This window comes from Salvia splendens, chromosome 14 (genome assembly GCF_004379255.2).
Source record: "Salvia splendens isolate huo1 chromosome 14, SspV2, whole genome shotgun sequence".
Lineage (NCBI taxonomy): Eukaryota > Viridiplantae > Streptophyta > Magnoliopsida > Lamiales > Lamiaceae > Salvia > Salvia splendens.
In genome coordinates, this window is record NC_056045.1 from 9,719,830 (window position 1) to 9,733,497 (window position 13,668).

Here is a 13,668-nt window from a genome sequence, read left to right on the forward strand (position 1 = left end):
GCGAAATTTTAAGATTAAATTGTTGCTAATAACGAGTCCAAGCTTATTGCCTATGTTGTGACTGAAATGTGACTTATTAACATGGTACAAGAAAGTGTTGTAATTGAAATGTAACTTCAAGAAAGTGTTATAATTGAAATATGACTTAATAATATACTACAATAAAAATGAAATTGTGACTTGAAATACTGGTGAAGTGTGAGTTTATTTTGCAAATTTGTAATCATGCCATGTGGTATTACTATTAACGGACTAATGTTGTCTTTATTTGGATTCAAATTTAAATTTTCGGATTTAGATGGATTCCTACATGAGTCGTGAAAACTATGCCAAATTCCAAGAATATTTTTTTGAAAACTCCTATATTTATTTTTATTCGTTAAATATGCATACAGATTACAGGCTGGAGCGTGTCTACAACTAATATCTTCAATTTTCCATTACAATATTTTGCAAATATTATTGCAAAAATCAAAACAGAATAAACCATAAACGGCTACTTAATAGTACTACTACTGTTCTCCTTAATTTCAAATACTCACACTTTCCCTCCCACATTTATATTCGAATTTTATTCCCAAATCCACACTCTAAATTGCAATTTTTCCAAACCAAAAATTAAATTTTGTGCATCGAAAAAGCTAATGGATTGGAACGACGGCGAATCAGGCTTCGCCGCCGCCTTCCCCCCCTCATTGGTCTCACTAACCCCATTCCCCTCGCCCACGCCGCGCCGCCTCTCCAGCTGCTTCACGCAGCCGGCTGCGCCGGTCCGATCGAAACGGCGCCTGGCGTGGGTGTCCCTCCAGGGGCGCCTCGTCGGAGCCGAAGAAGCCAGCTCGGCCAAGACTGTCGACCCCAGCGGCGTCCTCACCGCCAAAGAGGCCGCCGCGTGGGAGCTTTTCACTCCAGCTCAGCGTGTTTTGACCGTCGCCGTCGTCGGAGCTGCAGCCAGTGATTCGAAGAAGAATGAGCAGATTTTTAATTTGAAAAAATCGGTTCAACTCAGGGTTAGTTGGATTTGATTTTAATTTTTTTTTTTCAGTTTTATTAATGAAAGTGGATACGTTTTTGAATTATTGATGGCTGAAAAAATAAATAATTGAGTTTGCAACTGTTTAAATCATGCGTTATAGTAAAAGTTAATTATTGAATGTAATCAATTTAGGTTTCTTGGAACTTCAATTCATCGCTGCTTTTCTTCTTTTTATAAGCATTTTCCTCCTTTGATTCATCTACCATGTGTATGTGTGAAATGTCATAAAAGTAGAATTATAATTATATGCTTCTGAGTAGGCAGATGATCAAAGTATAACTACTCATAAATGCATAATAAGAGAACACGAATTTAGTTAATGGAGTATAATATATAGTGAAGTATTTACTACTTGAAATATTTAGGTTACTATAGTGGCGTTTTGGTTCATTCCGTGTTTCTAATTCGTGTTGTGAACTAAAATGCCTTTACAGGCCTTTATAGTAAACTAAATCGCTCTTATAGTGAACTAAATTCGTGTTCTCTAGTTATGCATTTAAGTAGTGGTCGCCCTATATCACTACTCTTGGAGTATAATTTGTTTGCTTGGTACGGAAGATAGACAAGACAATACATGATCAAAACACACATTTAGTTCATTTTAGGTTATATAACTCCAAGATATATGAATTATCATTGACTGATTAATGCATTCTGTTTCCTATAAACAATTTTTTCCAGGATCAAGTGCTCTCTGGCATGCAGAAAAAGCTGGACAATCTATGTGAGCAGCTGAGTTATTTCAAGGATCAGCCTGAAGTAGAGGCTTTACCAACAATGGAATGTGGTTGTAAGCTTAAACATCATAGCCTCACACCTAATGATTCTTTGGTAAAATCTTGTACATTGATGGATTGTTTTTGCATCTTATAATGTGATACTAATTTTCTAGTAAATTGGGGGTTTTGTTTTCAAGTTCAACACATCAGCCAAAGGATCAAATGGGGATGAGGAGTTCAAGTACAAACTGCCAATATCAAACCAGGCTGAGCCGGACGAGCGCCGGATGTCTGATTTGTCTGATTGGGCTCCCAGTGTCACATCTTCTGTTGATATTGAGGTATATACATGAGCCTTTAAATCCATATTTAAGAGTAAGAAGTGATCAGTTAATATTCTTACGCAAATCGTAAAATGGTCATAAAAAAAAAAATATATTCTTACGCGCTTCTCTCGCAGTTGGACGGTTTAGCGCTAGTACATGATATCGACGACTTGAAGAAAGAATGCGAGGAAAAGGATGCTACCATCAAGGAACTGTCTACTCATCTTCGGTCATCTGAAGTCCTGAGTTCAAAGGTTACTTACATTTTCCAGTGGTTTCGCTTGTGTTTGTTCCATCGTTTACAATTCTTTATGACAAATTTATCCAACTTTTGCAGAGGATTATGGAATTGGAAGACATCATTCGACGCAAGAATATGATCATCAACAAGCTTCGGAAAGACATAGTAACTTTGGAGCAGAAGGTAAAGAACCATGATTTTTCTTTGTAAGGCAAACATATATGCTTCATGTTTGTTTGACGAATCGTGCGTAGGTAGTGGGCCTAACAAGGCGCCGAAGACAGTCTTTCCCCGCAGCAAGTACAGATCATGTGCAGCATCTTCCTACATTGACAGATAATGTGCTTTATGATATGGACAGCACCACAGATCCTTCGTCTTCAGATTCGGACAGCATTCCCAGGAATCGAACACAACAAATCAGTGAGCAGAAAGGCGCCAAGGGAGAGGTGAAATGTGATCTTGCTAAGAGTTCACCTTTGGTTCCACAAAGTCTGAAAAAGAAGAACTCGTTTAGTCCAAATACGACGACGACTGAGATGAGAAGCGGGAGACGACCTCCTATAAAATCCAAGGAACTAAAGAGATGGATGTAATGACTTAATCTTTTATTAGGCCATTGTTAGTAACATGTTGGATTTTCTTCATGGTATCATCTCGATTATGAGGAAATGATCCCCCACGAGCCCTACCGGGACAACTTCTCGTTCCTAGTGAAGGGAACTAAACAGTTTCCATATAAGGCTATCATTTTAAATTTTTAAATAATAGAATAAATACATAATTTATTAATTGGCTAACACATGGAGTAGGGGTGTGGATTTAGAATTGAAACCTTCAATTTCAAAACGAAAACGCATGGACAAACTCATCAACATATCATAACTTAAAACACAACAATTAATCATCTACGAAATTGGCCCCGGTAAACAAATGTGTTTAATCATGACTCATCGTAAAAATTAAGCAATACTACTAGACTTGTCCTTCGATTAGAAAACTACTTGTGATGTCGCTTTAATTGCAATACTATTACTTATATACTCCATATTACTTGGTTTGAAACTTTAATTTTTTATTTTAAGAAAACTACTTTGAAATTTCTAAAAAAAATCCTTAACCACACACCGACCTCCATATCTACCATCTTATTAAATCATTCTCCCTCTCTCTCACCAAGAACCTTCCATCCCCTATAAAAATCCCTCCTAATAAAATTGAATCAAAACACGCAACACAACTCATGTACAACAAGTCTCATGCGCAAATGCCAATGGACCGATCGCCGCCGTTCTCGTCGTCGTCCTCCGACAGCTCCCAGTTCTCCTCCACCAGCTCGTCGCCGGCCAAGAGCATGAGGGTGGTCCTCTCCATCGAGTGCCTGAAGGGCTCCTCAAAGGCCGACGAATGGACCGGCGACATGCTGCAGACAGGCGACATCGTGGAGGAGCTCAGGATCGGAAACATGATCGTCAAATCGCCCTTCAAGAACGGAAAATCGGGGATTCAGAAAATCCTGCACGGCTCGTTCAAGCAGAAGGAGACGTCGATTCGGGTCCGGGTCAGGCGGGGCTGTGCTGACCTGGCGGAGCTCCAGGCCTGCATAGTGCCCGGGGACCAGTTCGTCGGGAGGAAGCAGTACGTTCTCCGGGCGATCGATGATCCGAATTACGCCGTGGGGTTCATCGATCGGACGGAGAGCCAGTGCTTGGATTTGCAAGGTCAGAAACTGAATATAATATCTCTTTGGTTGACTTTTCAAATACTTAGCAGACTTTGTTGAACAATTATATGTTTCACATAGTTTGGTAGCTTTCCATTATCAGTTGAAAATTAAGCTTGGCTCTAATTAAATTCATCATATGAATTTTCTTTTGGTTCGTAATATACATATGTATTAATTCTTGATAATTTAAGTGACTCTATTTGTGATGATATTATTTACTACTTTCATCCTAAAAAATACTCCCGCTAATAGGAATACCGATTCACTTTTTCCATAAATAGTAATAGGGTCTCATCACATTTCATTTAAAACTAATATATATAAGTAGGACCCCTATTCCACTAACTTTTTTCACCCACTTTTCTTAACCCCTATTCAACTAACTTTTTTCACACACTTTTCTTAACATTTCTTAAAATCTGTGTCGTCAACAAATGGGACTCCTAATGGCGGACGGAGGGAGTAGTTCGTTTTTGCTATTTTTGTTAATCAGTCCACTTTCATTTCTTGGCATTTTTTACTAAAAAAATTGACTTCATTTTCTATTAAGAAGCAACCTACTAACTTTTTTATCTCTCTTTTATTTTATAAATTTTGCATTAAAACTCGATTCATTCCTAATTTTAAGGCACAAATATCTAATATAATTGAACCAGAACTCTCTTGTATATGTTTAATTCAATACTATGATTATGATGATGATGATGCGTACATCAATTGTACACTAAGCTCTACCTGTACATTTTTGTTCCTGAAATTGAATGCTGCTTTGTACAAGTGTAGGAAATCATATGGCCACATTCATATAGTAGTTAGTATAAGTTGTCAAATGTTAATAAGTTAGTAACGAATTAATGTCTAGTAGTTCCTAATTAGGGTTTTATTAATTTTGACTAGAAGTAGAAGCTACTGATTTTCAATTGAAGTAATAATATTCATGTAGAAATTCTGAATCATAAGTATATTTAATCAATCATAATTGTAAATTAAATAGCTTAGGGGAATTCAATGTAGTGTGGCTTGTAGAGATTTATGGTTCGAAAAATAAAGAAGCAAAAATGATACTCCCATGTTCAAGGATAAATCATGACCACTGCAGCAAAACTGGAATTTAGTTCGTGTTGCTGATTAGTTGGAAAAGTAGATAGAAAAAAATATAGACGATTGACTTGAAAATAGCAAGTTGAGAAACCAGATAGAAAATTCTAATAGAATATACATTGTATGTGTAAACAATGAAAGAGAGCCAAGGTTTGATAACTTGTGCTTCATTATTTGACTTGATGTTTATCATTCTAAATTTCAACTTGCTTCATCCACCTTTTCTTATAATGTGGAAGTCGCTTTCACTTGCCCTTTGTTCTATTTTATTCTACATTTTTCTGACTTTCTAAGATTCAACTTACTTCTGCTACACAGTTGACGTAAGGACGAAATCAAAGTACACAGAAAATTCATACTAGAATCCTCCATTCCGTAAAGTTTGTCACATTTTCACTCGACATGAGTTTTATAAATTGTAATAAAAAAACATATTGAAAAGGTTAGGGAATATAGATCCTACTCTTATACACTATATTAGTTTGTCAATAAAATGTGAATAGGAATAAGGTAGTGGAATGTGGGGCCGGTCCACTGCAAAAAATGTTCAAATTAAAATGTGATAAATTCTGTCGACGAACATAAATAACAAAATGTGAAGCTTTCTAGAAGAGGGATAAATAGAAGAATTAATAAATAAAAATAACAATTGAGTACTTGAAGGTTAGATAATCTAAATTCACCAATGCTTGGAAATGTAGTAAAAGTGTTCGGTTTGAAAGTTGATGAAAGATTTGCATTAATATTGTGCAGCCTCAAGGACCTCAAGAATGGTTAGTGCACTAGAGAGGACTCCGCTCCAGGACGGATACGTGTCGTATCCGTGGGAGCGGAGGCTTGTGGAGATGCTCTCCATCCCGAATTCGAGCAGCTTCTACTCCGTCCTCTTCTTGCCAAAATCCTCGGACAAGGCAAGTGCACGCTACAACGACCTAGAGGACACCCTTGCACGAGCCCACACGTGGATCAACGCGTCCCAGGCATCTGGGGTTCCTATAGTCTTCATGAATATCCAAACGGAATCACTTCTCACCAAGGTAGGCACACATCTATATGTATATACATGAATGATCTGTTGATGATGCATTGGTGAAAGTATATATTGATTTGGTTCGGTTCAGATATCCGGAGACACTGCTTCTTCAACAGTAAATGCAGGATCGCTGTCTGACCTGTCAAATATCGCGAACACTAGTTTGTATGGGTTCGAGGACTACCACGGGGTGGACCTTGGTGTGGTGCGAGCCGTTCGTTTGTGGTTCTCCCCTCTAGCCGGGGAGATCCCCATCGAGATCAGGATCAAAGACACCGATACCAGGCTTGGATTCGCTATTAGCAGGACGCCAGAAGTACTTATCTATCTTGGAGTTATCTAAACTAAACTAAAATTTATAAAAATAATAATAAATAAAAAAATTGTGTTCTTATCATGTTCTGCGTTCGCTAACAAAAAAAAATTGAATGAGCAGGGATTCATCTACATATCATCGGTGATCGAGGGAGCAGACGACGTGCCATCAGCTCGATCGGGTCTGAGCAGTCTATACAAGCAGGCATCCCAATCGGCACGGCTTCTGGTTGTGTCCCGAATATCCAACCAGAAGCTGCTGCCGTGGATGGTGTCTGCCACGGGCGCGATCCGCTGCTTCGACACCGTATCCCTCAGCCAGAAACTGTCGCTGCACCGCCACACCCGAGTCCCGATCCTCGTGCACGTTTACCTTTGGGACCGAAGCGCCAATAACGCGAACGTGGGAAGCATCAGGGCCCGAGCCATGTCGACGTCGCCTCCGACCCCACCATCCACGGAGGCGCACCTAAAGATGACGGCTCGGGGGGTGGAAGAGGGAGAGGAGGACTCGGATGAGGAGGAAACTGTAGCCAGCGATGGACAGGAGGATATTACGATTGAACGAGATACAGCTGGGGAATTTTCGTTCCGGTTGCATGATTTTGCTCTTAAAAATAATTGGGTGTGAATATCGTTTCTCTTTTTTCTTTTGTTTTGTTGTTGAAGATTTTTGCTCTGTTTATGGTCTTGGATTTTTGTTGTATATAGGCGTCTCAGTTGATTAGTTTAACTTATCAGTCTGAGTTAAGTTCCTAATGATGTTATTGATTCTGACGATTGATCCAACTCTATGTCCAATGCTATATCACAAGAAATAAGCAGGAAACCAGAGAGAATTAAGAACGCAATTCAAAACATTTTCTCGAATAAAACGGTAATGTAATTGGAGTTGAACAACACTTATATATAACTTTCAACTTTCCTTAGTTATCCGGTGTAGGATAAGTTTGTAACCCAACAAACCTCCATCAAACCGAGATCACATCGAGAACGAAGTCGACATGTCAAGACATTGCGGGTTTGACTCAAATGCTGGGTCCAATTCGAACATGGGTCGTCTAGGCCCGGCCTAAGCCACCTCAACTTTGATAGCATGTAAAGATATATATAGAAGCAAGACATAAGAGAAACAAGAGAGAACTAAGAAGTAAGAACCCAATAATCTGGAAGACAAAATAAATAACAACAATGAATCCTAAAATATCTAAACTAAATCTCATATTAAAGCTCAAATCTCCTAATTACCACTAAAACAGGAAACGAAAATCCTAAATAAAATGGAACAAATTTCACTAATTTTATTGTTCATTATTTTATCAAACTATTTCTCAATCGCTAAGTACATTCACAATAAGGGTGCAAAATACAGTTGCAGGAACGCGACACATTTGCAGCTCTATTGCATGGTCCATGTTGGGGTTGCGATGCCGCTGATCTCACACACGTAATCGAGAAAATAAAGCACGCAAACGATATAACGTGGTTCGGTGATAAACCACCTACGTCCACGGAGAAGATGACCGGAATCTTATTGATGAACTCTTTACAATTACAATGAACTCACACTCACACTCTACCGCTCACAACCGCTCGCTATCTTGAGAATTAATCTCTCTGGGTGTGTGTGTATATGGTGTAATTCTGCTACTTCACTACTGAGCTCTATCGAGCTATTTATACAAGATGCAATCAAGAAATAAAATCCAACTAACTCTATTTCCCAAAGTTAGTTATAACCGCTACTCGGCTCAAAACCGAACTCCCTTCTCGGCTCAAAACCGAACTCCCTTCTCGGCTCAAAAACCGAACTCCCTTCTCGGCTCAAAAACCGAACTCCCTTTCTCGGCTAGCTCAAAGCCGAGCTTCATTTCTTGATCTCTTCTTTGAGCTGCAGAGGCTCCACCACTCGATCAAATCAGTAGTTTGCATGGACACACTTTCACAAATCTCCACCTTGTCCTTGCAAAACTCCATCAATATCTAGATTCCCTTCTCAATCCTGTTCCATACTTCAACATTCCACAATTTCCACCAACTTCAAGCAATGCTTGAACTTCAAAGTTGGCAGTGACTTGGTTAACATGTCTGAGGCATTTTCTTCAGTGGGAACCTTCACCACATTGATCTTCCCACTCTGAATTTCGTCTCTGATGAAGTGCCTCCTTACATCGATATGTTTAGATCTCTCATGGAACATTTGGTGCTTGGCTAAGCATATGGCTGAATTGCTGTCACAATTAATCATTACTGCTCCCAGCTCTATCCCCAGATCTTGTAAGATTCCTTGTAGCCATTTTCCCTCCTTTGCGGCCTCTGTTAGTGCAATATATTCTGCCTCAGTTGTGGACAATGCGACCACCGGTTGTAGATTCGACTTCCAACTAATGGCTGTACCAAACAAAGTGAATATGTAGCCGCTTTGGGACTTCCTATTATCCAAGTTGGCCGCATAATCAGAATCACAGTAGCCTACAAGAATCTCATCTTTCTCAGACCATGCTTTTCCACCAAATCTCAAACCAATCATAACAGATCCTCCCAAATATTTCAAGATCCATTTCAGAGCCATCCAGTGTTCTCTACCCGGATCAGCCATGTACCTGCTAGCCACGCTTATAGCATGAGCCACATCCGGCCTTGTACATATCATCAAGTACATTATGCTTCCCACTATATTCGCATATGGTATCGCACTCATTTCCCTTCTGATTTCATCGGTTTTAGGCGCCTGTTCTTTGCTCAACTTAAAATGGCCTGCTAATGGAGTAGAGACTGCCTTTGCATTTGTCACCTGATATTTCCTTATCACTTTCTTGATGTACTCAGCTTGCACAAGCCTCAGTTCCTTCTTCTTCCTGTTTCTGACAATGTCCATGCCTAGGATTCGTTTTGCCTCCCCAAGATCCTTCATCTCAAACTTTTGTTTAAGCTCATCTTTTACAATCTGCAATTCACTCAAGCTTGATCCAGCTAGTAGAATATCATCTACATACAGTAACAGGTAGGCTATTATCAAATCTCCACTTCTCTTGACATATACACAGCTATCAAAGCTGGATCTCTCAAACTCCATCAGCTCCATTTGCTCATGGAACTTCTTGTTCCACTGCCTACTGCTCTGCTTGAGCCCGTATAGGCTTTTCTTAAGTAAGCAAACCTTCTTTTCTTCTCCAGGCCATTCAAAACCCTTAGGCTGCCTCATATAGATCGTCTCCTCTAGATCCCCATGTAAAAAAGCTGTTTTTACATCGAGTTGATGCAGTTCCCAATCAAAATGAGCTGTCAAGGCCAATAAGATCCGAATGGAGGTGTGTTTTACCACTGGAGAGAACACCTCAGTGTAGTCAATACCTTCTACTTGTATGAATCCTCTAGCTACCAACCTTGCCTTAAAACGTATGCTTTCAACTTCCCCAACTTCAACCTTCTTCTTAAATAGCCACTTGCAACTTATGAGTTTCTGAGTCCCTGGGTCATTCACCAAAATCCAAGTCCCATTTCTCAACAAGGACTCTATTTCTTCTTCCATGGCTCTGATCCACTTCTGACTTTCCTTGCAATTTATGGCTTCTTCATAGGTTGAAGGCTCTGAGAACATGAGCACCTCTGCTACACAAAGAGCAAAGAAGCTCATATCATAATCTGAAAACCTGCTGGGCAAGCCTGCATTCCTCCTTGGATTTCTTCTGTTTCCTTGATTTGATGGATCTCCACCTCTTGTGTTTTCATCTGACTGAGAACTGGAAGCTCCACCTTCTTCTTGGTGTTCAGAGATTTCAACATCCTCATCAGCATCAGACCAAGCAGATTTCTCATCAAACTCAAACTCTTGTATGCTAGAGCTACTGTCACCACCAGGGGGTGCTCTACTTTTCTTGAATGGCATTTCTCCTTCATCGAACACTACATCTCTACTCACAATGATATTCTGACCCCCTTCATCCATATTCCATAACCTATACCCCTTCACTCCATCTTGGTATCCCAACATCACACATTTTCTTGCTCTTGGTTCCAACTTATTCTGCTTGATATGTGCATAAGCCGCACACCCAAAAATCTTCAAGCCTGAGTAGTCTCCCAAAGTTCCATACCATCTCTGATCAGGAGTCTCATTAGAAATTGATGAAGAGGGGCATTTGTTAATCAGATCAGCTGCAGTAGAAACAGCCTCTGCCCAAAATTTCTTTGGCATTCCAGAGTAGAACAACATGCATCTCACTCTTTCTAGCAACGTCCTGTTCATCCTCTCTGCCAGCCCGTTCTGTTGAGGGTTCCTTGGCACGGTCCTATGCCTTCTTATCCCTTTCATTTTACAGAAGCTATCAAACTCAGTAGATAAGAACTCCATCCCATTATCAGTTCTTAAGTACTTCAGCACTGACCCTCTCTCATTTTCATATCTAGTATGCCATTCTCTAAACCTCTCAAATGCTTGAGACTTCTCTTTGAGGATGTAAACCCATACCTTTCTTGAATAGTCATCTATAATAGATATGAAATACTTACCTCCACCTATGGATTCTGCTGGAGAAGGCCCCCATAAGTCACTGTGAGCATATACAAAGGGAGCTGTTGTAGTGTGCTTTCCACCAGAGAATGGTAGCCTTTTTGCCTTTCCAAGAATACAAGACTCACATTTGTTGAGCCTCTCTGATGTCCCCAGCCTCATTACACCCAGCTTAGCAAGCTCCTTGATGCCTTTTTCCCCCACATGCCCAAGTCTAGCATGCCACAGATCCAGGCTCTCTGACTGAGTAACATTTGCTGCATTGATCACGGTTTCACCCACCAAGTAATACAGGCTATTCTTTCTTTTGGCCTCCATGACTATTCTGGGACCCTTTGTCACCCTGAGCACTCCGTTACTGGACTCAAACCTGTAGCCCTTGGACTCCAGCAGCCCTAAAGAAATCAAGTTTCTCTTGATCTGAGGTATGAACCTCACTTCTGTGAGAGTTTTTACACTACCATCACTCACCTTCAGCTTGATTTCTCCAATCCCTCTAACATCACATGTCTGATCATTCCCCAACATTACTGATCCTGTGTGTGCTGTCAACTTTTGAAACCAGGATCTGTGGGAGCATATATGAAAGGAGCAACCCGAGTCCATGATCCAACATTCTTCAATTCTTGCCCCTGAGAGTATATTCAAGGCCTCATTGGCCTCCACTTCCTGAGCAAGATCTGCAGTATTTGAACCTGCATTGATCGCTTGTTCTTGCTTCCTTTTCCAAGCAAAACATGCCTTCTTCAAGTGACCCGGCTTTCTGCAATAGTAGCAGCTTCTAGTCTCCCTCTCTCCCTCAGCCTTATCTTTGTTTTGTTTCTTCTTGTTGAAAACTTTCTTGTTCTGACCCTTCTTCAAGAAAAGACTCTCAGCCACTGGATCATTTTGTCTAGTAGAAGTGGAATAATCATTCTTCTGCGATTCCTTCATTTTCAGAGCAGAATGAATTTCTTCATATGTAACCTTGGACTCTCTTCCAAGTAACACCGCATCCTTGAAGTGTTCAAAACTCTTAGGAAGCGAATTCAGCAGCATCAAGGCTTTATCTTCATCCTTGATCATTTCATCGATATTTTCCAAATCATCTACACACTTACCAAATTCTTCAAGTTGCTCTGTAATTCCTCTCGCATCTGAGAATCTGAATGCAAGGAGCTTCTGCTTCAGGTGTAAACGATTTGTAGTGGACTTGGTCATGTACAATGACTCAAGTTTTGTCCATACTCCCGCAGCTGTCTCCTCTTTGGAGACTTCCCTCAGAACCCTATCTGACAAATTCAAGATTAGGGTGCTGTAGGCTCTATACTGCATATCCTGAAGCTTTCCTTTCTCCTTTTCATCGACCTCCGCTTCTTTCTCGGCATCGACCTCATTCTTCAAGATATTCCATAGGCCCTGCTGCATCAAGATGGCCTTTATCTTCAACCTCCACAGCCCAAAGTCATTTTTCCCGGTGAACTTCTCCACCTCAAACTTAGCTGTAGACATTTCTCAAACAGACGGTGGGCAATCGCCAAGATCAGCTCAAGTACCGGAATTCTTGGACCCTAACTATCCCAGAAAGCAATCAAGAACTCCTTTGGGAAATTCCCACAGACGGCGCCACCTGTTGGGTTGCGATGCCGCTGATCTCACACACGTAATCGAGAAAATAAAGCACGCAAACGATATAACGTGGTTCGGTGATAAACCACCTACGTCCACGGAGAAGATGACCGGAATCTTATTGATGAACTCTTTACAATTACAATGAACTCACACTCACACTCTACCGCTCACAACCGCTCGCTATCTTGAGAATTAATCTCTCTGGGTGTGTGTGTATATGGTGTAATTCTGCTACTTCACTACTGAGCTCTATCGAGCTATTTATACAAGATGCAATCAAGAAATAAAATCCAACTAACTCTATTTCCCAAAGTTAGTTATAACCGCTACTCGGCTCAAAACCGAACTCCCTTCTCGGCTCAAAACCGAACTCCCTTCTCGGCTCAAAAACCGAACTCCCTTCTCGGCTCAAAAACCGAACTCCCTTTCTCGGCTAGCTCAAAGCCGAGCTTCATTTCTTGATCTCTTCTTTGAGCTGCAGAGGCTCCACCACTCGATCAAATCAGTAGTTTGCATGGACACACTTTCACAGTCCATTTTTCTTAGCCGCCTCATTTTCGGAAAACCACAAAATGCGACTGTATTGCAGAGTCACAGCAGCCACAACCCTATTTTTTTGTTTTTAATTTCATTTATTGCATTAGTTTTCAAATGCAACAAGACTCTGGCTTTTTTGAAAAATTATATTATAAATATATGCTATATTCATTTTACTTTTAAGTAATTTTAGTTTATGACGTTGTAAATTCTCCTTCTAAATTTAAATTATAAACTAAAATTGAAAGAATTTTAAACTGATAAATTGAGTTGTAGTTGAAATGAGGCTGATATTATGATTGACTTTATTACAAGAGTTTGACTAAAATGGGAATTATGTGACATATGAAAATAAAATAAAAATGGAGAAAGTAGTAAAAATACACTTATAATAATTTGGCAATTCCTAAACTTTGCATCATGCTAAAATACCAACATCACGAAATCGATTGTTAAATAAAGAGTTTAGATCCTATGGCTATGGCTGATACCACAGCAGAAAATGCTGCT

General features: G+C 40.1%; 2 protein-coding genes across 2 annotated transcripts; both read left to right on the plus strand.

The window, feature by feature from the left end:
• Positions 1 to 543: 543 nt before the first annotated feature.
• Positions 544 to 2,974, plus strand: LOC121765504. Its single transcript, XM_042161686.1, has 6 exons — positions 544 to 1,010; positions 1,718 to 1,867; positions 1,953 to 2,096; positions 2,216 to 2,335; positions 2,419 to 2,505; positions 2,577 to 2,974. Exons 1-6 carry the CDS (start codon positions 645 to 647, stop codon positions 2,916 to 2,918), a joined length of 1,209 nt encoding a protein of 402 aa, XP_042017620.1. The 5' UTR covers positions 544 to 644; the 3' UTR covers positions 2,919 to 2,974.
• Positions 2,975 to 3,115: 141 nt separating this feature from the next.
• Positions 3,116 to 7,256, plus strand: LOC121765502. The gene is made up of 4 exons (XM_042161684.1): positions 3,116 to 4,043; positions 5,903 to 6,186; positions 6,271 to 6,498; positions 6,619 to 7,256. The coding sequence occupies exons 1-4, from the start codon at positions 3,566 to 3,568 to the stop codon at positions 7,126 to 7,128; spliced, it is 1,500 nt and encodes a 499-aa protein (XP_042017618.1). The 5' UTR covers positions 3,116 to 3,565; the 3' UTR covers positions 7,129 to 7,256.
• The last annotated feature ends 6,412 nt before the right edge of the window (positions 7,257 to 13,668 follow it).